This window comes from Vulpes lagopus, chromosome 3, assembly GCF_018345385.1.
Source record: "Vulpes lagopus strain Blue_001 chromosome 3, ASM1834538v1, whole genome shotgun sequence".
Classification (NCBI taxonomy): Eukaryota; Metazoa; Chordata; class Mammalia; order Carnivora; family Canidae; genus Vulpes; species Vulpes lagopus.
Window position 1 is genome coordinate 127466200 of NC_054826.1, and position 25079 is coordinate 127491278.

The following is a 25079-nucleotide window of genomic DNA, read 5'->3' on the forward strand; positions in this document are numbered from 1 at the left end:
CGGTGGCCCAGTCTGTAGGGCAGCCAGCTCTTAATTTGAACCCCACGGGAACTCCACTTAAGGATCTTGGCCCCTCCCCATGTGTACCCACAAGCATGCACTAGTGCTCTCTCAAATAAATAAATCTTAAAAACAAAACAAAACAAACAAAAAAAACAACAAAAAAAACCAACCTTACTTCCAAGTGAACTTGTAAAGTGGGTATTCTCTGTAGACTTGTTTCATACAAATCATATGTAAAAACTTAAAGAATTTCAACTTCTTTAACAGTTCGAGTATTGAGTTCAACAGTCCCCTTTCAGAAGTAAAAACTTTCAAGGGAAAAATAATTTGAGACCAAGTTACATTTTCATATCCACCAAAAACATAGTAAGGCTCAACTGAACTACACACTACCTTGCTTACCCACTAAGAGTTAAGGAAAACATCAGCATCGATATATCCAGTGACCACCATTCACAACTGCTAAATATAACAAATATTTTTGACATACAGATTAAAACACAAACTTGGGGCAAAGGAGAACAAATGACCCACAGATTTCCTTCCCACATCCCGCCAAATCTCACACCCCAGACAAGATAGCTTCACTAACCCTTAGGAAACTAACTACTAGATTAGTTAGTTTCCTAGGTAGATGGAAGCTTATTTTTATTTTTTAAAAAGATTTTATTTTGGGGGGCACATGGGTGGCTCAGTGGTTCAGCATCTGCCTTTGGCTCAGGTTGTGATCCCAGGATCCTGAGATCGAGTCCCACATCGGGCTCCCCACAGGGAGCTTGCTTCTCCCTCTGCCTATGTCTCTGCCTCTCTCTGTGTGTCTCTCATGATAAATAAAATCTTAATTTTTTTTGGGGGGGGGGCACCTGGGTGGCTCAGTCACTTAAGCATCTGCCCGCAGCTTAGGTCATGATCCCGACCGAGGTCCTGGGGTCAAGCCCCATGTCAGGCTCCCCACTGAGTAGGGAGCCTGCATCTCCCTCTCCCATTCCCCTCACTTGGGCTCACTGGCTCTGTTAAATCAATCAACCAATCAATCCTTTAAAAAAAAAAAAGATTTCATATTTAAATAATCTTTACATCCAACATGAGGCCCAAATCTAAAACCCCGAGATCAAGAGTTGTATGTTCCACCAATTGAGCTGGCCAAGTGCCTCTGGAAGCTTATTTTTAAAATACAGAGCCACGTATTTTTAAAGCACTTCCCACAGTCAGTAATCACTGGTGGGAAAGCACAGGTGGGAAAGTGCAGGCAGGGGTGAGCAAGCTCAGCCAGGTCACAGGAGGCTATTGCCAGTGTCTGGGGAGAAGCCACAGTGACTCCCAGGGCTCCTGCATCTACACAGAGAATAAAGCTCAGCTGCAGAGGAGCTTTCTAACTCAAAGTAGTTTGAAGGTGGTTTTAAGATGGAAGACTAATGGTTTTTCCTCCTTTGTTTGAAAATGTAGTTTAGGGGATGCCTGGTTGGCTCAGTTGGTAAAGCATTTGCCTTCAGCTCGGGTCATGATTTCAGGATCCTGGGATCAAGCTCCATGTAGGGTAACCTGGTCAGTGGGGAGTTTGCTTCTCCTTCTCTCTCTGCCCCTCCTCCCCAGGTCAAGCTCTCTCCCAAATAAATAAATAAAATCTTTGGGAAAGAAAAAAAAAGAAAGAAAGAAAATGTAGTTTAAAAACACTTCACAATGAAAAATGTCTTATCCACTCATCCCCACTAACAGACATTCACTAAACCACTACTAAGAGCCCAATCCTACCTGAGCCCTGGAGACTAGAAGGAGAAAAGGCAACAGCAGCTGGGTGGACACCAGGAGGCAGAGAAGGGATTTGCAAGAAGAGAACTGACTGGCAATTCTTAGATCCCTCCAGATGTTTCTTTATCTGTCTTATCTTTATCTCTTCAAGAATGATAAAATGCAAATTAAGCAAGGATTTCAAACAAAAGAGCTTGGGAAGTCTGAGGCTGGACTCAGGGTTGGTGTGAGGAGAAAGTCTTTCACCTTGAGAGGAAGGCCACAGCTCTGCACCAGAGCCAAGGATTCAAAGCTGTGGGCCTACACTCCCCCTATCTGAGCAAGGCAAGTAGGTTCTTAAAACATGTTTTGGTTCTTAGGGGTCACACTGAGGAAGAATCTAATTCTGTGATACCACTAGAATAAATATCCAAAAGTTTAATCATTAGTTACTAAGCTGTTTAAACCTTTTGTGTATGAACTAGTAGTCTGGGTCTTGGATAGACAGACAAGTCGCAAGCACGAGTGAAGAGTTAACATGGAACTGTTGGAACTTGCACTCCACAGGGCCGATCTCAGCTTTGCTCCTCACTGGCTGGCTGACCTTGACAAGTTACATCTGTCACCACTCTGTGGCTCAGACTCTCCACCTCACAGCCAGGGATAAGGAGAACTAGAGTTCTCAGGCTTGCTGTGAGGATTTTAATATACATACATATATATGTGTGTATATATATATTTATTCATTTGAGAGAAAGAGAGAGAGATAAAGAGAACGAGCAGGAGAAACTCTGAGTACAGACTTCCATTTGGGGCTCGATCACACTACCCCAAGATCATAACCTGAGCTGAAACCAAGAGTCAGATGGATGCTCAACCAATTGTGCCATCCAGGGGCCCTTTACTGTGAAGATTTAACAAGTTAATCTATGCAAAGCCCACCAACCAGCCGACTCAGAGGGTGCACAATAGAAGCGGTTTTATGATTAAGTAACACAGAAGACACAAAGGTTTCCCGTCCAAGGGTCATCAGATCATAAAATAGGGACAATTTTTGAGACAACAAATGAAGCCTATCCCCTTCCCACTTATGGTTTATGTGTCGGAGTAAAACAGAATCAAATACATACTGTATTAGGAGGTCAAATTCTAACTCTGGCAAATAAAATGATACAGGAAGGGTGAACCCCCTAACCACCATGAGAGAAGCTATGATCAAAATCAGGCCCTTCTATGGTCAAGATGCTGCCACACAGCCTAAGGCTCCAGCTAGCAACCTCTCCCTGGGAAAGGATCCCAAACTCAAAAAGCTAAGTGGTCTTTAAATGCTGCCTGGGAGCTCTAAAAGACTGCAAGACAGGTATAGCCAACACACCCCACAGTGGGAACACCTTATTCTGGGCTTCTGTGTTTGCAAGGGTGGGAAGCTGCCATCAATCAGACCAGCTCATCCCAAAGGAACGCTGTTCTCACATCAACTGGCTGCACTGGCAAAGAACATTTCTGGAAGAAACTCCTCTCACCCCAAGAGATTCCATCAAGCCAGGGCCAGCAACCACTACTGCCTCCCCAACACCCCTGAATTCCACCATGAAGAACTGTGGTGGAGTAGCAAAATCAAGGACCCAAGTTCTAGATTTGAGACTTAGCTGAAACCAGGGTAACCATGGGTAAGCCACACTTTCTGAACCATAACTGACTCTTCTATAAAACAAGGTTGATAACATCAACCCAGCCCCTGAGGGCTGCTGAGTGCCTGCAACAGACAAGAGCAGGAAGCACTTTGGGAGGTGTGTCCTGGCTCACAGGGCAGAGTGGGCGTGACAGGAGGGGATGCTTAAGCTGGGGTGCTTGTCTTGCCACATGCTCTGCAGGCCACATAGGTCTTCAATCGCACACAGTCGGGGAGCTGGCTGACACAAGACAAGTGGCCACCAACACTCTGGTGCAGCACGACATAAAGCAAAATGCAGCTTCTCCTAACACAAGTTGGAACCACACTCACCAGCTGAAACTCCAGGGGGTGAGCTGGCTGAATTTAAAAGAAGACCAGAGGAAGACTGTTTCTACTGTTCCATGGAACAGAGCAGAGAAAGGGCAAGCATGAAGGAGAAGCATTCAGTGGGTGATGCCTGAGGATGGCCACACCACCTGTCTTCCCACTGTGTCCCCTGTACCCTCTGGAGCCCATCACTGAGCAAGAAACAGGAGAGGCAGGAAGCAGAACACAAGGTGGGGACCGCCAGCCGCCTGAGGTCCAGTGCTCAGGCCTGACAGAGGGCAGCACTCAGCAAACACCATCTCTGAACGTCACTGACCTGCATCCTCACTGTTGACTCTGTACAAATGTCACCACATACACTGTGATACCCTGAAAGTACAGTCTGCGTGAACAAAGGAGCTCTGCTTACTCCTTGCATTTTGGAAATGTCTAAAAGTATCCTTCACACACCATTAAGTTGATTAATGTGAACATGATGCCAGGTACCCTTGGACCGCAGGGGATGAGATTATAATCAGGAGGGCCACTCAAGGGCTCCTAAGAACTTAGCAAAACCCTATGTTTAATGCAGGGTAGTGGGCATATGTGAACCTGTTCATGTGTTCATTCTTTAAATTCTCCATATAAAGGACACCTGGGTGGCTCACTGGTTGAGTGTCTGTCTCTGGCTCAGGTCGTGATCCCAGGGTCCTAGGACTGAGTTGTGCATCGAGCTCCTTGCATGGAGCCTGCTTCTCCCGCTGCCTAGGTCTCTGCCTCTCTCTCTGTGTCTCTCATGAATAAATAAATAAATAAATAAATAAATAAATAAAATCTTTAAACAAATAAATTCTCCATATAATTATATACACCCCTTACAAATACAACTTTAAATACTATTAAGATAAAATTATTAAAATGCCATTTTTTCTCTAATTCTAAAAATAATAAAAATAAATAAATAAAAATAAAAATAATATTTATTAAGTGGTTACTGTTTGCTACACATTCCTCTCAGCATTTTATATATATTATCATGGTTAGTCCTCAAAACAACTCTCGGCATCCTTTTTTTTTCTACAGCTGGGGACCCTGAGGCACAAGGCAGGTCCTTGGCCACAGTCCCACACCCAGCAGTGAAGCCACAGTCAAACTCCACCCCAGTTAGCAGAGGGTGTCTCAGATGCTGATAGTGTGTATCATGTAGGTTATGGAGAAGTGTGTCCCTAACCTGGCAGGCTCTTTGTGGGGTGCATTTAATAATCACTACCAAATCACATCTTAGACTCATACTCTCTGCCCTCGCAAATTCATCTACGTAGAACTTAGCTCAAAGAGTCAGAAATTCAGACTAAAATGCACATTACAAAAACATTCATTAAGGGGCACCTAGGTGGTTCAGTGGGTTAAGTGGCTGCCTTCGGCTCAGGTCCTGATCCCAGGGTCCAAGGATCCAGCTCCACATCAAGCTCCCTGCTCAGTGGGAAGCCTGTTTCTCCCTCTGCCTGCCACTCCCCCTGCTTGTGCGCTTGTGTGTGGCTCACTCTCTCAAATAAATAAAATCTTAAAAAACAAAAAAAGGAAAAGTTTAAGCTGAATGTTAGGTAAAAACAGCAGGTCAAAACTGAGTCAGGTTCCAACGGGGGTCCCAATTTAGTTAGCAAACAAAAGACAGGGAACAATGAGGACTGCTGGGCCATTGGGCAAAAAAACAGACAGATCTTCCAGTGGGCTCCCCGTAACTATTAACCTTGTTAGCTGCCAAGGACAAAGTCCGACCCGGGCAGGGTCAGCAGGGACGCACAGGGGCTCCCAGCAGGTAGGGATCTCAAGAGGCCTTCTGAGTGGCCCACTCACCACAGGAGACCCTAAGTCCTCCATGGACACTGGTGAGATCACATGGGACCAACAGACCTTTTGAACTTCCAGGGTCACCAGTTCACTCATTCACAAGGACTAACAATGTGTGATGAGTACTTGCTAAGGAGATGAATAAGCTAGTATCTTTCAGACACAGATCCTCTGGGTGGCGTGGAAATCATTAACTACCAGTAGGGGCCCAGCACAGAAATCCTATTTCTGCTTTTCAATCCTGTCATCCTGGAGCTATATCAGAAAAACAGCAACATATGGACAATTAATCCATATACTTCAGATTTCATTTCACAGCCAAATAACCCTTGGACAAAATCTAAGATGAATATACATTAAAAGCTTTACTAAGTAAAATCTATTAGAAAACAATAACAACACACTCTTGCCTTCTGTTTTGCTCAAATTAATAATTTAACATATTAAAGTTGACAACTAAGAAATACTGGGTTTCTAATCTGAAACCACATTAATTATATACACCACTTAAATATGAACCTCTCACCGGGAATTAAATTCATTCAGCAAATGTCTTCCCAACAATCCAGTCTGGAAATCTGAGTGATACCTAACTTGAATCAAAAGGTTACCTCGTGCAACCTGCTGCACTAAGGCCAGCAGATCTTGCTTCCTGTGCTACCCACAGGAGCCAAACCCTGGCAGCCCCTCTTTCCCAGTCTCTAGCTTCTGACCCCAGCTCCTTAGAGGGAACTGCCCATGACCTCTTCAAGACTCAATAGTCAAAAATTAAAATCTCATGCACAGGCACTTCCAATGAAATGAGGACCTTTTTCTGGGGTTCCAGACCTACCATTCCCTCTCCTCTGGTCCTCTCTGCTGGACAGGGGCCCCTTAGTGCTTCCCACCCTTGTGACAGCTACAGCTGCCTGCCCCTTACCTTTTCCTTCCTGATGATGAGTCTCTAATTGTGCCCTCTCCTCCTCCTCCTGTGTCCTTCCATCTCAGCGTGGACAGCACTGCACTCCTGTCCTTGCTGGCCCATGGCTCCCAGACCCGTAAGGGAACAACATCTATCCTGGCAAGGTGCAAGATTCTAGGGAGCAGTAAAGGGACTGATGGGAACTTCCCACAGTTTCTTAAAATATTCTGGTTTTATCTTCCATCAGTGTTTCCCACACATAAACATACAATCACAGCGATATGGATAACTGTTCTAGTAACCCTAACAGATTATCCTGTAAGAAAAATACCAAATTAATGTGTTCACATTTTTGCTTTTAATCCCCTCAAAGTTCTCTCTCCTTGAAATAGGAAAAAAAACAAAAACAAAAACAAAAACAAAAACCAGCCCCCAGAATGCCACCAGCCACACGAATAAATGTCATCTGGCAGGAACACCCCTCCAACAGTGAACACTTGTGTGGTTTGCGACAGCAGAAGAGAGGGTGATTTCTAAAGGAGGATGCCACCACTCCTGACACCTGAAAAGGTGCCAAAAGCAGCTGTTTTGCCTTCCTGGGCTCCATATCTGCAAATTTTGAATAAAGAGTTTCTTACTGGGAACAATAGTGGCCAAATGAAACACAGAAAGACTGTCCCAGTGTTAAGGACTAACTCCCCCAGGAGAACTTCACAACACCATCAGCATGCAGAGACAGATCTATTTTGTCTAGCATGACATTCAGCCACATCTCCTCCCAACAATCAATTTAGAGGCAGAAAAGGAGGATGAGGGCAGGAAGGTGGGCAGGCAGGCCCGTCTGTATTTGGCCTTGTCTTAGCCTTCAGGCCAGTCAGAGCCCCGTTGTGGCCCACCGACATCTTAGGGCACATCTGACCCTTGCCAGGAGCCACCACCATTATTTTGTCCAGAATGTTCTCCCCTTACACTTGTACCCTGCTCTTTCTTCTTAACAATTCCTACCTCAAAAACAACAACAACAACAACAACAAAAAAACAATTCCTACCTCTGTAATGGTCTCATACCTGCTGTGGTTATATGGAAAGGAGGCTGGAGAGGCAAATGTGTAGATGGGAGAGAAAATAAACCAAATTCATCTCAGATTTTCCTGAGATGTTTATCATCTGAGTTCCAGGCTGGAAAAAACTCCAGACTCTGCTCAGGGGGTTCAATCTAAAAGCCCCTAGTAACAGCCCACAAGTTCATCTGTGACTCAAGGCAAAGGTCTTCAGACAATCAACAAGTACCGTAACTTCACCAGAAAGCAAGAAAGCTAAAAAAGAACGAATAAAAGCTAACCACTTACTTTCACAAAGGTCAGGTGACAACTCCAGCCTCCTGCCTGCAAAGAAAGGACCTAAGTAGACTGTGGCAAATGCCCACTGGATCACTAGCTGCAAATACTCCAGGGCCTGATCCTGGAGACCTGGGATCAAGTCCCACGTCAGGCTTCCTGAATGGAACCTGCTTCTCCCTCTACCTGTGTCTCTGACTCTGCCTCTCTCTCATGAATAAATAAAATCTTTAAAAAATGAAAGAAAGAAATGCAAGGAAAGACTGAGAGTATGGAGAGTATGTGCTCGAACAAAGAAGAGCAAGGAGACATGATGATAACTGACTATGGCTCCCAGAAGGAGCCTTAGGGGTTAACTGAGGGAGCCCCAACCATGGCTGCGTTTGGTTCAGAGCGTGGTGCCCATACACATTCCTTAGTTTTGATAGATATGGCATGGCTGCATAGATGTTAACACCAGGGGAAATAGGGGTGACATGTTTTATAGGAACTCTGTGTGGTCTTTGCAACTTTTCTGTACCTCTAGAATTATTCCAAAATAGAATTTACTTTATTCATTTTATTTTATTCTATTTTTAAGTCCTCTCTACACCCACAGTGGGGCTTGAACTCACAACCCCAAGTCATGCGATCAAGAATTGCACGCTCCAACTGAGCCAGCCAGGCACCCCAAGTTTATTTTTAAAATGTTTGTTTGGGCAGCCCGGGTGGCTCAGTGGTTTAGCGCTGACTTCGGCCTGGGACTTGATCCTGTAAACCTGGGATCGAGTCCCGTGTCGGGCTCCCTGTTTGGAGCCTGCTTCTTTCTCTGCCTGTGTCTCTGCCTCTCTCTCTCTCTCTCTCTCTCTCTCTCTCTGTCTCTGTCTCTCATGAATAAATAAAATCTAAAAAAAATAAAATAAAATAAAAATACGTTTGTTTGGAGTCTACTTTGATAGCTTCAAGCAAACTCAAAGGATTTGGAAACATCCCGTCATTTAAAAACTTGACTCAGGATCAGTGCTCAACACTAATTTGAAAAACGTAGGTAGGGCTACTAAGGAAAGTAATACACTTAAAAGAAAGAAAAAAAAAAAAAAAACCTAACAGAAAAAGCTTAGAATACATTTCCTAATACCACCACCTTCTTCAGCTTGCATAGCCCAAAAGCCTTCTGTTTTTGGAAGCAGAGGTTTCTTAACACTAGAAACAGCACTCCCCCCTCAAACTTCCTCCACACCCGGCTGTGCCCTCCACCACCACCACCACTCCACCCTCTGGGCTGCCCAGCCAGGAAAGCCCCAGTGCAGTGCACCTGGGCCAGGTTCCCCTGCACTCCTCTCTGGAGCAGCCCCACAGAAGCTTGCAGGACAATGCCCTCCTCTGGGGGGCACCAACCTCTCAGCCCCTGGGGTAGGACTGTGGTTGGTGGGGTTCACAGGGGCAGGGAGCATGTGCAGGCTGTCCTCCACCCACTGAGCTGCCATCTCTCATGCAAGGATCCCTTCAGGCCGGGAGCGTGGAGCCCTGGTTCTGTCTGTGTCTCTATGACCAGCACAGCCTCACCCCCTTCCACTCCAGAGACAAAAAACACAATGCCAGCAGCTTCTGGGAGGAGAGTTTTCTAAAATATTAAAAAAAAAAAAAAAAAAGGCATTTAGATTATGAGTTTTGTTTTCTTTTTTAGGAATGAGAATAAGGGCAGTCTGGGTGGCTTAGCCTTCAGCCCAGGGTGTGGTCCTGGAGACCCAGGATGGAGTCCCACATTGGGCTCCCTGCATGGAGCCTGCTTCTCCCTCTACCTGTGTCTCTGCCCCTCTCTCTCTCTCTCTCTTTCTCTCTCTCTCTGTCTCTCAGTGTCTCTCATGAATAAATAAAATCTTTAAAAAAAATGAGAATAAAATGCATTCACAAATAAAATTTATATTTAGATACACATTTTTAAAGCTGTATATATGATAATAACCAGCTACGTACATACCATCAGTTGAAGACTGTAATTTTGACCAGTGAAAAAACCCCATGAAAGAAAAATGCCAAACTGCAGGGAAAAAAAAAACCAATTAACAATGGAAAAACCAGGCAGTAAACGCTGAGCTTCAGAGATCGCGCACTGAGGGAACAGATTATGCTCTCAGTCTCCTTGTCCAGCCTAAATCATGGGCCATTCCAAGAGGAAAAAATGCAGAACAGCTCAGTGCTCACCCTCAAGGAAGGAAGCCAGTTAATAATGACAAGAGCCCGGAAATGAGCAGTTATCAAGCTTCTTAGATTCCTAAGTAAGGAGCTTGCGACCTTACCTGCCCCCCAGGGTCTGGCTGCTGTGACTCTAGATCAGAGCAGAACGGAGCTGAGCAGAGCCAGTGTCTAGCAATTTTCCCAAAGAATGGGGCTGGTCCCATCATTTCCCAAAGGAGAAATCCACGCAGCACCGCTTAGCGGCCAGCGTTGGCACATGCTGGGTCTCATGTTCTTGTCACTCCTAACCTCCTCCTAGGTTGGTGGCTCTCTCACTCCCTGAGTATGGTGAGTCAAAGGTGCGTAGGTCCATGGTGGGAACCTCTAAGACAAGGTGGGCTGCTTGGACACCCCCCAGGACCATCAGCCACACAACCGTCCAAGGGTAGCACTTTGTGCACCTGCAGCCACAGCTGTGATGCTGGATGTGGCTGCACCCAACCACAGAGCACGTGCCCCTTTTAGGACATGACACTTTTAAAAATTAGAGCAAAGTCGAGGCCTGGAGAAAGCCCTCATGGACCCTGCCCAAAGCAGCAGAGAGCTGTGCCATTCCTGTAAGGTCCCTACATCATATAGGAAGAGCACCTTGGCTTCTAGTCAGAGGGACTATTAGGGTGATCCTCATCCTCAGTTAGGGATCTTTAAGAAAACAGTCCTCCTGATGGGAAAGCAATTGCCTTGGGAGTAGCCGCTTCTCCTGCAGAGTCCATATCACCAACGCTGGCTTGGCACTCAGCGTCTGGCTATGTGAGGAAAGGGGTCCACAGCAGGCCTCACCCACCATGGCGGCAGTGCCAACACGAAAGCTTCAGTTCAAACACTATATGCTTGACACTAACGGTTTGCTTATCCAGATTTAACCCAATAACTGGGCGCCAAAACCCGCCAGAAGAGCTGTAGTACAAAAAGAAATCAGTACCTTTGAAACACAGCCTTTCAAGGGTCAGGTAAATGATACAATATGCATATAGAAAAAGCAATATCCCTTTCTAAATTGTATTTCCTTAAAGAATGAAAGAGTAGGACATGAATCTATGTTTAACCACTTGACTCCTTCCTAGTTTGGAATGCTTTCATATTGGGTATTAAATAGGCAACAAACAGTTGATGATGAAACCCTCTCCCCTCAAGCATATATACCTCTAAATGCAAGGGAATCAGAATGTAGATGTAGGAATCAGACGTGTTCTTGGTTAACAAATAGCAATGATGGTAAAATAGGTATGTGACAAATACACCACAGGAAGCCCAGATATGAGAACCATGAGGAGAAAGCATGAAAAAAATAAGAGAAGCCATCTAGAGATTCAAGGTTTTAAAAAAGATAAGGACATAAGACGCAGGACCTGTTCCAGAGCTGACTATATAACAAAACCTGTTGCAGACCAAAGTGGTGGGGGTGGGGTTGGGGGTGGGGGGGACACGGCACTCAAAGAAGCTGATTGGTCAGAAAAGGCTTCACAGCACCAGGGGCTAGTTTCCACTGAGGGGAGTTTCTTCAGGCAAAGAGGAAGAACCTAAAGAGGAGAACCAGGCAGCCCAGAACATCCTGGACACTATTCTGGGAAGTGAGGGCACCAAGGCAGGGTTATCTGAGAAGGGACCCTCATCACAGAGGAGCAAAGTGAGAGGCCATGAGAAGCTGGAGGATGTCCCAGGAACGCTGGAAATGCAGCGCCCTTCCAGCAAGCGCTCACTTCTCGGTGACCAGCAAAGGGGGAACTGGGAAGAAAGCTTGTTGTGTTTTGAGCCCCGCCAGGGGAGAGTGTATGATGAGAGCACAGTGCAGCTATCCCCCAGGTGGAATCACTTCCTTCACTGCATGGCAGCATCCACAGCCAGGCCACAACGGGGTCCATGTACCTGCTTTACACAGGGTTCAAGAGCAAGGTCTCCAAGGGATAACGCCCTCCCTTCCAGGGGTTGGGGCAGAGTTCCCAGGTCCACTGCAGGCCCTGTGCTCCCCATCTCTCAGAAACTGGACAGAGAGAGAAAGGTTAACTCCAAGCCCCTTTCCTTGCAGGTCACCACTGCAGGTCAAAGCACATCACAAGAATTTTTATAAGACTGGAAGCGTCCCTGCTAATCTTATCAGCCACCTCTGACAGCATCCGATATACAGCTGTCGCTTTGAGATACAACTCCCACTGCAGTACAATTAATTCCAAAAGAGAAAAACAGGTTGAAGAATGAGACTTTAACAATGAATTCATTGTAACAGCTAAGCTCTCAGCCGGGTGAATTCTGACTCCAATATTACCGAGATGCACACACACAGCCGTCTGCATGCGGCCTCTCATCAGCCTTTTCCAACAGGGGCAGACCTGCCACCAGCTCCTCAAACATGCAGAAGGCACAGACCTCAGGACGAACCTCCCTGGTATCCAGACATACCTTCACATCTAGCCTTTAAACACTTCACTTCCTGAAGGCTGCAAGCTGATTCAAAGCACAGCGGCCGGTGCAGAGGGCAGGCCATCCTGCCTGTGAGGCAGAGGTCACTAGGCCACCAGAACTAGGTGTCCGCCTTCATCGGGCCCCTGGACAACACTCCAAATGAAATGTTTGTTCCTCCGTGGGCTGCGCACCGAGGCCAGGGCTGCTAATGTAGGACTCGTCCCATCTCTTCTATACACAGAGTTTGCAGTCCTGCCAGGTCTACTTATGTGGGCTTATATGCAACCCAACTATTTAAACAGAAATCTGAATCAGTTGCCCTGATGAGGGACTTGAAAGCCACAAACCTAGATCCTGTGTAGCAAACTACCTCTCTTATCAAGTTCAAAAGGACTTGGAAAAAAAAAAAATGACTTGGAATTTCTTGGAATAAAAATTAATATTAAAATCAGGAAAATCTTCTACAATAAGAAGATGAAAACACACTTTCTGCAATTATATGATTGCAACCAGTCAAGCACTGAAAACAGAACATCATGAACCTGAAAAAGGCCTTTCTCATCTAAGACACCATCATCAGAACATACTCCCCTTACTCTTGGAAAAAATGCACTCTGCCTGTTGATTCAGCTAGAGACTGGATACACAACTGGTTCTTTATATTCAAATAATTTTTTAAAGAGTCTGACACCAAACACGACCCAGTTACAGAAGGCGGCACTGCTGAACAAGCCTAAACAATACATGTCCAAAACTTCATTTCCACACCAGCACTTCCTCCACTGGTGATCTGCCCTTTGAACCTGCCTTCAAAACAACTGCACTCCTTCCCCCTATGGCCCGCTGTCATCCAAAGGGCAGGCACAGAGCTTGCACACATCGGCCCTAGTTCTCACACCTGCCTAGTACTCACACCTGCCGAGGGAGTCATTTCTGCAGCCAAGGTTCCTCAGCAGCGCATAGGGTTCCGGCAAAGTCCATTTCCCTAGAAGACACTCCTCAGGAAAGGACAAAGCATAGTGCAGGAATGGTTCTCCACACTCCAACTCAGAGAGGACTGAGCTTACTCACCCCGATTCTGCAGCAATTCCCTGTTACCACATCTTTGCCCTAAATGCACCCAAACCCCAGGCAGCTCAGGAGACGAGAGCATAGAGTGAAAAGGACATACATCCAGGAGCTGCCTTTTCTTCCTCATCCAAGCTGTGCTAAAGGCAGCCTGGAGGCTAGACTGAAGAGCTGTCCAAGCCCTCTCTGTAGGCCCCACAGCTACACAGGCTGCTGCTGGGATCCTTCCCACAAAATACTTGTCAGAGAACAGCACAAACCTACACCTCTTAGTACAGGGACCACGCCTCTACAGGCGGAACTGCTATAGGGTTATCACAGGTACAGAAATACATGACACCAAGCAAGACCGAGGAGGAGGAGCGGCCCAAAAAGGAGTGTGGAAACCAGCACCCACTTTTTTCCATGTTCCCCACTTTCCCAGCTGCCTTCTCGCAAAAGGAGACAGCCACCCTTGCAAAAGCTAGAGTGGCCCTCCCTAGAGTGTGCAGGGAGGCACATCTGAGATGTGCCTGTCTCATCTCCCATTTTACCTTTCCCGAAATCTCTGCACAGTTCTTGTTTCCCAAAGGGAGGATTCCTAGCCTCACCCATTCAGAATATCAGCCCTCAAATACAGATGAAGCAGAGACTCTTTCCAAACAGCTGCTTTCTGACAGCATGAGGCTGAAACAGGCTTCAGGGGTCACAGAGTTTAGCCATCTGCCCAAAGAAATAAATAGGCGTGCTGTTCTTCCATGTGAAGACGTGGCCTCTAGCATGGCACAGTCAGGACCCTTCAGGCACAACTCCCAGGAAAGACATTCTGGGCAGTGCCGTGCTGAGCTGCCCAGCAGACCCTCCCTCAGGGCACTCCCCACGTGAGGGCAGAGCAGTGCCAGGCCTCTGCCGTTGCTCAGACATGGGTTCACAGTGCATTCCATTTACCAGATGTTTAACCTCCCTGCATCCCAGTTTCCACACCTGTAAAATGGGAAGGACACCTACCTCACACAACACCGTTAACAAAAATCAAGCAACACTCGCTGAGCTATCTAGAAAAGTGCCCGCTTTTAAAATAAGTGCTCAAGAACTGGTACCTACAGCCTTTGGCCCACCTGAGGATCAAAGAGGGGTAGGCCACTTTCAGACCTAATTTGGATTGCTCCCCCTGTTGGCTGCACATGCTTACAGAAACAGGGAAATTAGTCACTGGGTCAGGGGTTTCTCCACACATCACCACCTTAAACATCTAGACGCAAACTCCCTTGAACCATGTAAAGTTATCTGTCCTCAGGTAAACAGCCAATATTGGGAGGACGTCTCTGCCATTTCTGAGGGGGAACGTGGCATATTCTCACACAGTGGGTGGAGGAGGATGGGGATCCAGCTGAAGACACAAAACCCTTATTCCTCTCACTTCCCGATAGGGAGGTCTCTCCTTTATAGCACAACTCATTTTCTCTCACTGGATTCCAACATTTTTGCACTAAAAAGATGACTTATGCAAAGAAAACCCCAGATGTCCAACGCCCATTGCATGGAACAACCGAGACCACGAGGAAATGTGCTCTTTGCCTCTTGCCACGACCTCCACCAAAGTACACCCCTTGCGCTGCAACAACACCGCTGTATGAAAAGTTCGTTTTACACACTTCCGTGATTGTCGTCACCCCCGGCCTCCATTGAGGCTCGCCAAGAGGCCCAATGCGTGCTTTTGCCTGTTAGCCCAGACACCCCAGGGTACAGCCACATGTCGCAACAGTCAAAGACGGCCCCTTCGCCTTTCACCATTTTTCTCAAGTGAACAGGTCCTCCTCTCAGACTCTGGATCATCACCCATCTCTACAGCATTCTTAGCCTGAAGTCCACGGATGCGATGCTGAAGGTTCAAGAACCTGCTAAAGTAATTACAAAACGCGAGTAACTCAGTGTTTTCCTCTGAAAAGAATTCTTCCATCAGATTCTCAGAGGCGTTCCAGACTCCCCAAAAGGATTAAGAACTGCTGCCACAACGCTGTATATGCTGAAAAAATGAGTCAGGTGAGTTTCCAGGGCCTTCGCTCACTTAAGTGATTCTGATTTGCCTTCTGAACCGAGTTCTGCAAGCTGCGTAGGCATCCTCCCATCACCCACTCTCATAGTCGCGCCCAAGGTATGAATCCCGAAACCACCTTCGCGACTCCGAAAATCAAACACAGTGGAAACATCAAAACACCAAGGATACTTTTAGCAACAGAGAAAGGAAAAAAAAAAAAAAAAAAACCAGGGAAACACTAGCGATACTTTTTAGCAAAACACTCCACCCCACAAGCGCTTTTCCTCCTTCTCCTCCTCTGCAATCCCTCCTCCCTGTCACGATCGTCCGGCCCTCCGAAGCAGCTTCCGACCTCCCGACCTCCCCGGGGCTTCTCACACTTGATGCCTGCGCTGGAGAAGAGCCCCGAGGCAGGAAAAACACGCAGGGCCGCTCCGCCGGGCCGCGGACGGAGTCGCCGGCTTCTCCTCCGACGGTGAATGGGGGAGGGGGGGCGGCCTGGAGCATCAGGTGCTCCGAGCCAGAGCGCATCCCTCCCGCTTCGCCGCGGCGGAGGCACCGGGACGCCCTTCCAGGGGGAGGCCAGGGGCGGGTCCTCCGCGGGCGGAGCGAAAGGTAAACCCAGGGGCTCGGCTCCAGGCCGCGGCGCTCCGAAAACAAACTTTCCGGGCACTTCCACCGCGACAGGCCAGTGACACCTCCCCGGCCTCCCCCGCCCTCCGCGCGTCTGTCAGCGCCCCCGCCGAGCAGGCGCCCGCCGCTCCGGGGCCCGGGCTCCCCACCGCGGCCGAGCGGCGCCCTCACGGAGCCCGCGGTCCCCGGCCCGGCCGCCCGGCCGCAGGTGAGGCGCCGCCCGGCCCTGGGGACCCGGGGCTGCCCCGCCTCGCCGGGCCCCGGCGGCCGCCGCCGCGCTGGGCTGACTGATGGGCCGGCGCGTCCGGGCGGCTGGCGCGCACTCACCAGCTGGCTGGTGGTCCTGGCCATGGGCCCCGCGTCGGCGCGGGCACCTCCCCCGCAGCGCTGCGCGGCTCGGCGCCTCCTCAGCGTCCTCCTCCCCGCGGCGGAGCCCCAGCAATGGCCGCCCTCATCCTGCGCCCGCCCCGCCGCCCGCCGCCCCCGGCGCCGCCCCGCCCCCGCGCGACGCCGGGCGGGACTTCCGCCGTCGCCGCGCGCGCCCATTGGCCGCGACCCCCGTCGCTCCGCCGCGGCTCCGTCGGCCCGGCCGGCGCCCCCGAGCCGCATTTCCGGGTTGGGGCCCGACGGGCGGGAGCGGCCCGGCCCCGCCTCGGAGGGGGGGCGGCCGGCGCGAGCCAATCCCGGGGCCGGGGGGCGGGGCGGGGGAGGGGGCGAGCTGTCATCCCCGGCGCCCGCGGGGGAAACTGAGGCTGGGGGCCCCTGGGGGCCCCCAAGGTCACGCCCGGGGCAGCGGCGGGCCGGGCTCGGGGCGCGGCTCTGCGCGGACACTACCAGACGCAACTTGGCGGCTCACCAAACTGACAAGCGTGCACGACGGAAACTCGGGCCATGAAATCATGTTAGGAGGCCGAAAGCTCCAGTCTCATCGCAGCCCGCCGCACGGACGCCTTCGGAGCTTTCCTGATGACGAGGATGCCGAATTTCTCTGCACTTGTTAATGATGCTAGCGTTATGCTTACGTTTTCGTAGTTGTGGTAAAGTACACATAAACTTTACCACCTTAACCATTTTTTAAAAATATTTGATAGAGGGGGCAGCCCGGGAGGCTCCGAGGTTGAGCGCCTGCCTTCTGCCCAGGGCGTGACCCCGGGGTCCCAGGATCGAGTCCCACGTCGGGCTCCCTGCATGGAGCCTGCTTCTCCCTCTGCCTCCATCTCTCTGTGTCTCATGAATAAATAATATATTTTAAAATTTTTGATAGCACAAGCAGGGGGAGGGACTCACAGAAGGAAACGCAGACCCCCTCTGAGCAGAGAGCAACCCCTCCCCCACGTGGGACTGGATCCCAGGACCCCTGGGACCATGACCTGAGCCACCCAGGCGCCCCCCCACCCTAACCATTTTAGCATAAGCCAGGCGTACAGTTTCGTGGCATTCAGTGCATTCACATTGTTGTAACGTGTTGTTCAGACAAAAATCACGCTCATCTGTTACCTCAACCTCGCATACTTTTAAATAACCCTTTTTTCTACTTCCAAACGAAATACGTATTTACTTTTAAAGATAATTTTTAAAAAATATTTATTTATTCACGAGACACAGGCAAAGACATAGGCAGAAGGAGAAGCAGGCTCCCTATGGGAAGCCTGAAGCAGGACTTGATCCCAGGACCCCGGGATCACAACCTGGGCCAAAGACAGACCCTCAACCACTGTGCCACCCAGACGTCCCAAAAATAACGATTTACACAATACAGAGAATTAGGTAAACGAACCCGTAAGTCCACAAACTAGAATTTATTTCTTGAACGGCAGTGATAGCTGCTAATGTTGATCCATCACTAAGGAATTTTCATGTCTAAGGACACCTGGGTGGCTTAGTGAAGCATCTGATCTCCGGATCCTGGGATCAAGCCCCCTGTTTGGCTCCCTGTGACAGCAGGTCTGCTTCTCCCTCTGCTCCCGGCCTCTGCTTGTGCGTATGCACTCTCCCAAATAAATAAATAAAAATTTTTAAAAAAGTAAATACGAGGGCAGCCCCGGTGGCTCAGCGGTTTAGCGCCACCTTCAGTCCGGGGCGTGATCCTGGAGACTGGGGATTGAGTCCCAGGTCGGGGCTCCCTGCATGGAGCCTGCTTCTCCCTCTGCCTGTGTCTCTGCCTCTCTCATGAATAAACAAATAAAATATTTTTTTAGGGGATCCCTGGGTGGCGCAGCGGTTTAGCGCCTGCCTTTGGCCCAGGGCGCGATCCTGGAGACCCGGGATCGAATCCCACATCGGGCTCCCTGCATGGAGCCTGCTTCTCCCTCTGCCTGTGTCTCTGCCTCTATCTCTCTCTCTCTCTGTGTGTGACTATCATAAATAAATAAAAATTAAAAAAAAAAACCTATTTAAAATATTTTTTTAAAGAAGTAAATACAGAATTTTCATGCCTAATCCCTAAGGAAGCATGCCTGCTAGTTGCCCCCTTTCCAGATGAGGAAGCTGACACACACTGAAGTTCTGTAACTGCCCCAGGTCCTGCAGTGCCAGAACCAGGACCTCGATACCCATATGCCAGAGATTATGCTTTGACCATGATGCTTCCAGTCCTCTGTATATGTATGCAACTTAAAGAACAGTAAGAAAAAAAAAAGGGCAAATATAAGTTCTACTCCCCAAAAGGGCTTCTGCAGTTTTGATATTTTTTTGACTTAGCAATGCATCATCCTCTATTCCATATAGCTCTCCTAACATCTGCCTGCCATCTTCCCTGGTTGTGAAGGACACAGAGGCCCGCGCTGGAGGAAGCCTATGGCTTAGAGATCCGCGTACTGATCAAGCTCCCTCCTGACATTCAAGTGGTTCCCGGACCACTCGTAAACAAGGCCCTGCACTCAAATTCAGGCACACCTTTATTTATTTCCTTAGGATAAATTCTCAGCAGATGGAACCGGTGGGATCCCTCTCGGGACTTTAGATACAGGCTGCAAATCGCCAACTGCTTACCCCACGCCAGACACTAACCCTCAGTGAACACAAAGACAAGGTCAAGGTGGAGCTCTTGCCACCACACCAAGCCACATTCAATGCTCGGGAACACGGGAATATTATCCCTTACTACAGATTAAAGGCACATCTGATTTTGCCCACTATGGCCCTGTGAGCAGTAGGTAACTGTGACCATTCCCCTCTTTCACAGAAAGGAACTGAGGCTTTAGTGCCCTGCCTACTCTCAATTGTAGACTTACTAGGTCACAGAGCACAGAGCTCAGAACCAGCCCTGACAGCACCACAGCCCTGCTCTTGGCCACTGCATTCAACACCTCCCAAGAAACCCTTCTTTTGTATTGATTTTAGTCCTCACAGAGTAATAATATCCTCCTCAGAGAATGCTAACCATTTTTACTTAATTCTCATCACAACCCTATGAGGTACTTAGCATTTATCACCATCTTACAAGTAAAATTTGCCAGACAGTACACTAAATGCAATTGTAAATAGATACATAGCTTTAGAGTCTAAAAAATATATGTACACACCAAGAGCAACCTTTCTCAGAAAGTTACTAATGGATGTGCTCCACCAAGTGACAGAGTAAATCAAGAAAGAAGTAGACCTGAGATCCAGTTAACAGGAAGAAACCAACCACACAGGAAGGGGATGGAGGGAAGTCCCAGGATGTGTCTCCTCAGCATGTATGGGTTCAGTCTCCCCTCATGCAAAGCACTGTGCTAGATGTTGGCAATTCCCTGGCGAACAAAACAGAAAAATCTCTGCCCTCGTGGAACTCCAATGCCACAGGCAGGAGGCAGGGCAGGGGAGACAAGTAAATCTTATGGGATGTGAGAAGGTAGTAAGTGCTATGAGGAAGAAAGAAAACCAGTGCCTGGGGAAAAGGTGCAGTTTTCAATGGATCATGAGGAGAAATCCCAGGATAAGAACAGAGATTCTGGGGATACTTAGGTGGCTCAGTGGTTGAGCATCTGCCTTTGACCCAGGCATGATCCTGGAGACCTGGGATCGGGTCCCATGTCGGGCTCCCTGCATGGAGCTTGCTTCTCCCTCTGCCTGTGTCTCTGCCCCTCTCTCTCTCTTTCTGTCTCTCGCGAATAAATAAATAAAATCTTAAGAAAAAAAAAAAAAAAACCTGAGCAAGAATCTAAAACTGGCTTAACTTGAAGGGGAAACAAAAAACAAAAAAGAATCAAAATGTGTATCGACACAGAATGGTAAAATAAATTACAGTAGTTCATCCTGGAGAATTCGATGCAGCTACTGGAAAGAAGAGGGTAAAGGTCTAACGAGAGAGTGAAGGGGAAGATCACACAATGGGAACTGAGGTCTTGAGTTTTTGTTTTGGAGTCACTTACACCAGCATGACCGGGTGGTTCTGCAGTAATTCACAGAGAAACGGGGAGGGGGAAGTACCTGTCGGGAATGCTGAGCCCACTGGAGCAGCAGGTGGAGCAGGGGAATGTGTGAGGGGAGAAGGCAGGCCCTGGCCCTGGCCTAGCAGCTGAGTGGGCAGCGGGGACAGGGCAGGGAAGAGCAGAAAGAGGAACAAGGACAGTACACAGTTCTCATGGGGCCTCGACAGCAGGTGGGCCTTCCAAAGCCGGGCCAGGCCCCGTCTCGCCCAGAGAGAGGCCAGGTACCCCTGCCATGGCTGAGGTCTGGCTGTGGATCCCAGAACAGTGGGCAGCAGGGGACATGGACTCACCTGGCCCCGCACAGGTCATGGGCATGATGGCTGGAGGAAAGAGAGACAGAGCCCCTGGCTCTTCTCTCTCCCTCCCCTGCCTGGTGCCCCTGACCAGTGGAAGGGTGACCCCAGGCCAAGAATGCAATGCTTGGCTTGACATTGTGAGGTCGTGTTCCACCCAGGGAAGAACAGGGGGATGCCCATAACCACCCTGGGAGGGGGCCATGGGTACACGGCCTAGGGTGGGTGGGGAGCCCTCATGGCACACCTGGCCTGTGCTCCACCTGGCCTGGGACAGTTCACCTGTTTCTCACTTACTTCTATTCTCCCCATGGCCCCAGGGAGGGAACCCAGATTCAGAGGCTATGGAACTTGCCCAGCATCACATAGCTGATGTGCTAGCTACCGAGTTCTGTATAACAGGTTATCCCCAGACTCAGACACGTAAAACAAACATCTATGACCTCACGGATCCTGTGGGTCAGGAAGCCAGGAGCAACTTGGCCGGGTGGTTCCAGTCAGGGAATCTCCTGTCAGCCCGAACACCAAGTCACCGAAAGGCCTGGCTGGGGTGGGGGTGGGCCTGAGTGGCTCAGTCTGCTCAGCATTTGACTGTTGGTTTCTGCTCAGGTTGTGACCTCGGGGTCACTGTACGGAGCCCCAGGTAGCACGCTCAGCATGGGGCCTGCCTGGGATTCTCCCTTGGCCTCTGCCCCTCCAGGTCGCGCTTGGAGCTTTGGGTGCTCTCTTACTCTCAAATAAATAAAACCATTGAAAAATAAATAAATAAAGGCTTGCCTAGAGTGGGAGCATCTTCCAAGGTGGCCCATTCACTCACATGTTCAGGGAGGCTAAGTTTCCTCACCACAGGGGCCTCTCCACAGAGCTCCCTCAGTGTCTTCATGCCACAGCATCCAGCTTTCTCTAGAGCAAATGATTCCAGAGAAAGAGAGCACACCCAACACAGAATCTGCAAGGGCTTTTTTTTTTAAGTTTTTTTTTTTTAATTTTTTTACTATTTCTTTTCAAGTAGGCTTCACGCCCAACATGGCACTGGAACTCACAACCCTATGATCAAGAGTCACATATGCTACAAATTGAGCCAGCCGAGTGCCCCCCCCCTTGGTTTTTTTGTTTTTTTGTTTTTTAAGATTTTATTTATTCATGAGAGACATACAGAGAGAGACATAGGCAGAGCGAGAAGCAGGCTCCATGCAGGGAGCCTGACGTGAGACTCGATCCTGGGACTCTGGGATCACACCCTGAGCTGAAGGCAGATGTCCAACTGCTGAGCCACCCAGGTGTCCCCCACTATAGCTTTTATACCCTAATTTCTGAAGTGATCCAGTATTGCTTCTACCCACATTGTGCTGGTCACACAAAACCACCTGGTGCCATGTGGGAAGAACCACACAAAGCTGTGAATCCCCAAGGTGGGATCACCGGGGGCCATCTGCAAGGCTGGGCACCAAAGCTTATCCAGGGAAGAGTCAGGACCCCAATTCTGCTGGGGTGCAGAAAGAGATGAGGAGAGACATGATGAGAAAGGCAGGCCAGGCCTGTGGCCCTGGAGGTTTTGAGAACCAGAAAAGAGTCAGGCGAAGAGGCAGGGAGGGGAACCAATTACCACACATCCCGTTAGGAAAACACAAGAGACCCTTCAAAGATAATGATGTCCTGCCTCTGCCCACTAAGTGCCTGGTCACCACACCCAAGGCTCTCAAGATGCATCTAGCTGCAGGTAGACGGATGAAAGATGCCTGGGGTGCCTGGGTGGTGCAGGCAGTTGAGTGTCTGACTCCTGGTTTCTGCTTGGGTCATAAGATTGAGCGCCGAGTTGGGAGTCTGTGCTCAGCACAGAGTCTGCCTGGGACTGTCTCTCCTTCTCCATCTGCTCCTCTCCCTACCAACATACATTCTCTCTCTCAAATAAAAAAGTAAATCTTTAAGAAAGAGAAAGATAAATGTCAAAGCCAATAATTTGCAAGCCACCTGAGAAAATACCTTCTCATATAAATTGTGGTACCTAGAAAAAAATATTTTAACTAAACTGGAAAACAAGAAACACAAAGTTGCATCAAATCTCAGGTGAGCAGCCTTCCCTCCCTAAATTACAACTCCCCCACTGTAAAATGGTCTGACTCCAAAAACTGTTTAAAATCCCAAAGACTGTAAACATCCAGTGCTGACAAGCATGTAGGAAATGAGCACCCTCCTATGCTGACGATAGGAATATAGCATCTCTTTTAGACCCAGGCACTCGGGAGCTCTGGCCCAGGCCCTTCTCTCTAGAAGAGATGGTAGGCAGAATAACGGCCCCACCAAAAATGACCGTGTCCTGTTCACCCAGGCTGTGAATGTGTGACATAGAAAGGAGGAATTATGGCTGCCAACAAGCTGACCTTAAAAGAGGATTATCCAGGATCATCCAGGCCGGCCCAATATAATCACAGGGGTCCTTAAAAGATGGAAGAGAAAAAGAGTCAGAGTCTGAATGAGGCAACATAAATAGAACAGTCCAACCTGCTGGCACTGGCTTTGCAAATGCAAGAGGCGGTGAGACAGTGTGGGCAGCATCTGGAAGCTGGGAACGAAAGATCTCCCCCTAGAACCTCTAGGGAGAATGAGCCTCTGCCCCCACTTTGATTTTGGTCCACTGAGCCCTATTTGAGCCCTATTGACTCCAACCTCCAGAGCTATAAAATAAATGTGTGTTCTTTGGAACTCCTAATTTGTGGTAATTTGTTACAGGAACACAAGAAAACTAATAGGAAGGCCCCCCTGCGGCACACGGAAGCCAGGAACCCAAAGGGCCCAAAGGTGTGCCCACACAAGGTCCCCTTCAGCATCACCCATGGTCCCTTTTGCTGGGGGCCCCGCCGGGCGGTGGGCAGGGAGGAGTCATCCCATGGTCCCTGCTGCTAGGGGCCTGGGCCACCGGCGGGGGGCAGGGAGGAAGGCCACAGCTCGCTGGTGAGGGCTGGTTAACGTCATAAAACGTGCATCTCAAGGCACCTGGGGACCTTGTCACAGTAGCGAGACATTTCCACGCATCCCCACCCAGGCAGCTTCCCATTCCACGCTGCCTAACCAAAAAATAATAATCAGCAAAGCAATATCAAAAAGCACAATCCGGTTTATAAAACAAACCAGAGAGAAACGAAGGGAAAGGCAAGCTCGGTCGGGTCGGAAGGACCACGCACGCGGCGCCCTAATGGTCGGGGAGAGGCAGGGCTCCGGACGGCCCGCACAGGCACAGCGCGCCAGGGGCCCAGCGGGGCGCCCCCACCCCCCACCCGCTCCAGGCTGGGGGCCAGGCCGCACAGGGGCGCGACGGGAAAGAGCAGGGAGGGGCGCAGGGGGGTTCCCGCGCCCTCCGGGTCTCCCGGCCCGCGGCCGGTCCCCTAAACCGGGACCGGGTCTCAGGGCGGCGCGTCCCCGCGCGCGGCGGGCCCGATTGGCCGCAGCAGAGGCCCGTCCTCCCGCCCGCCGCACCCCTCCAGTCCTCCCGCCCGCCGCACCCCTCCCCCGACCTCTGGGGCCACGCGACCCGACGCTGGGATTGCGGGCTCCCCGCCCCCCCGAGGGTCCCCACCTGGAGGGCTGCCCACCCCCAACCCCCTAGACGCTCGGCACCAGTCGGCACCCCAAAGCTGCGCTCGGGGCCTGGGGGACCCCTCTACCCCACGGGGAGCCCCGGCCCTCGGACGCCAAGCGCCCCCCGGCGGACGCCCCCCGCAGCTCTCACTCGGGGAGTCCGACAAGCCCCCACCCCCACAGGGCCCACCCACCTCCCACGGGAGGGACGCCTCCCCAAGGACCCCACCCCAGCTTGTCCTCTCAGCAAGCCCCCCCACCCCAAGGACTCAGACCCACCCACACCGACCGCCCTGCAGCCAGGCCCTCAGTGTCCTTGCCGGGGTCCTAAAATGGCAAGGACGACTGTTTAAAGCCCTGCAGCCTCAGGCTCCCTAGTGGAATGGTGGGTGCCAGGCCGCGGGGTGGGGGGGGTCAGGGATATTATCTAGTGGGAAGAGCTGCTCTTCGGGGTGACGGAGAAGCTCCGCATCGCTGGCAGTGCCGGTTGCACCCCTAAACGGCGAGGGTGGCCGCAGTCCCAACCGAGGCACCAGGCCTGTGCCACCGGGTGGTGGGCAGCTCCCCTTGCAAGTGCCCTTCCCAGCCAGCGCTGGCTCCTCACCCTCGCTGACCACCAGCTCCGCCAGTCCTTGCCAGATCCTTTGCTCAGCCAGGCA

General features: G+C 50.0%; 1 protein-coding gene across 2 annotated transcripts in view; it reads right to left on the minus strand.

The window, feature by feature from the left end:
- The window catches only part of PDPK1 (3-phosphoinositide dependent protein kinase 1), an 81297-nt gene extending 56713 nt beyond the window's left edge, over positions 1-24584 (minus strand). The window contains exon 1 of one of the 2 annotated variants that reach the window (XM_041750451.1): positions 23226-24584. Coding sequence is in view for 1 of the 2 variants with exons in the window: in XM_041750450.1 (XP_041606384.1) it covers positions 16464-16487 (24 nt within the window). In the remaining variant the exon portion in view is untranslated. Of the gene's footprint in view, positions 1-16463; positions 16611-23225 lie in introns of those variants that run through there. The other variant, XM_041750450.1, reaches the window with a different exon arrangement.
- Positions 24585-25079: the final 495 nt, after the last annotated feature.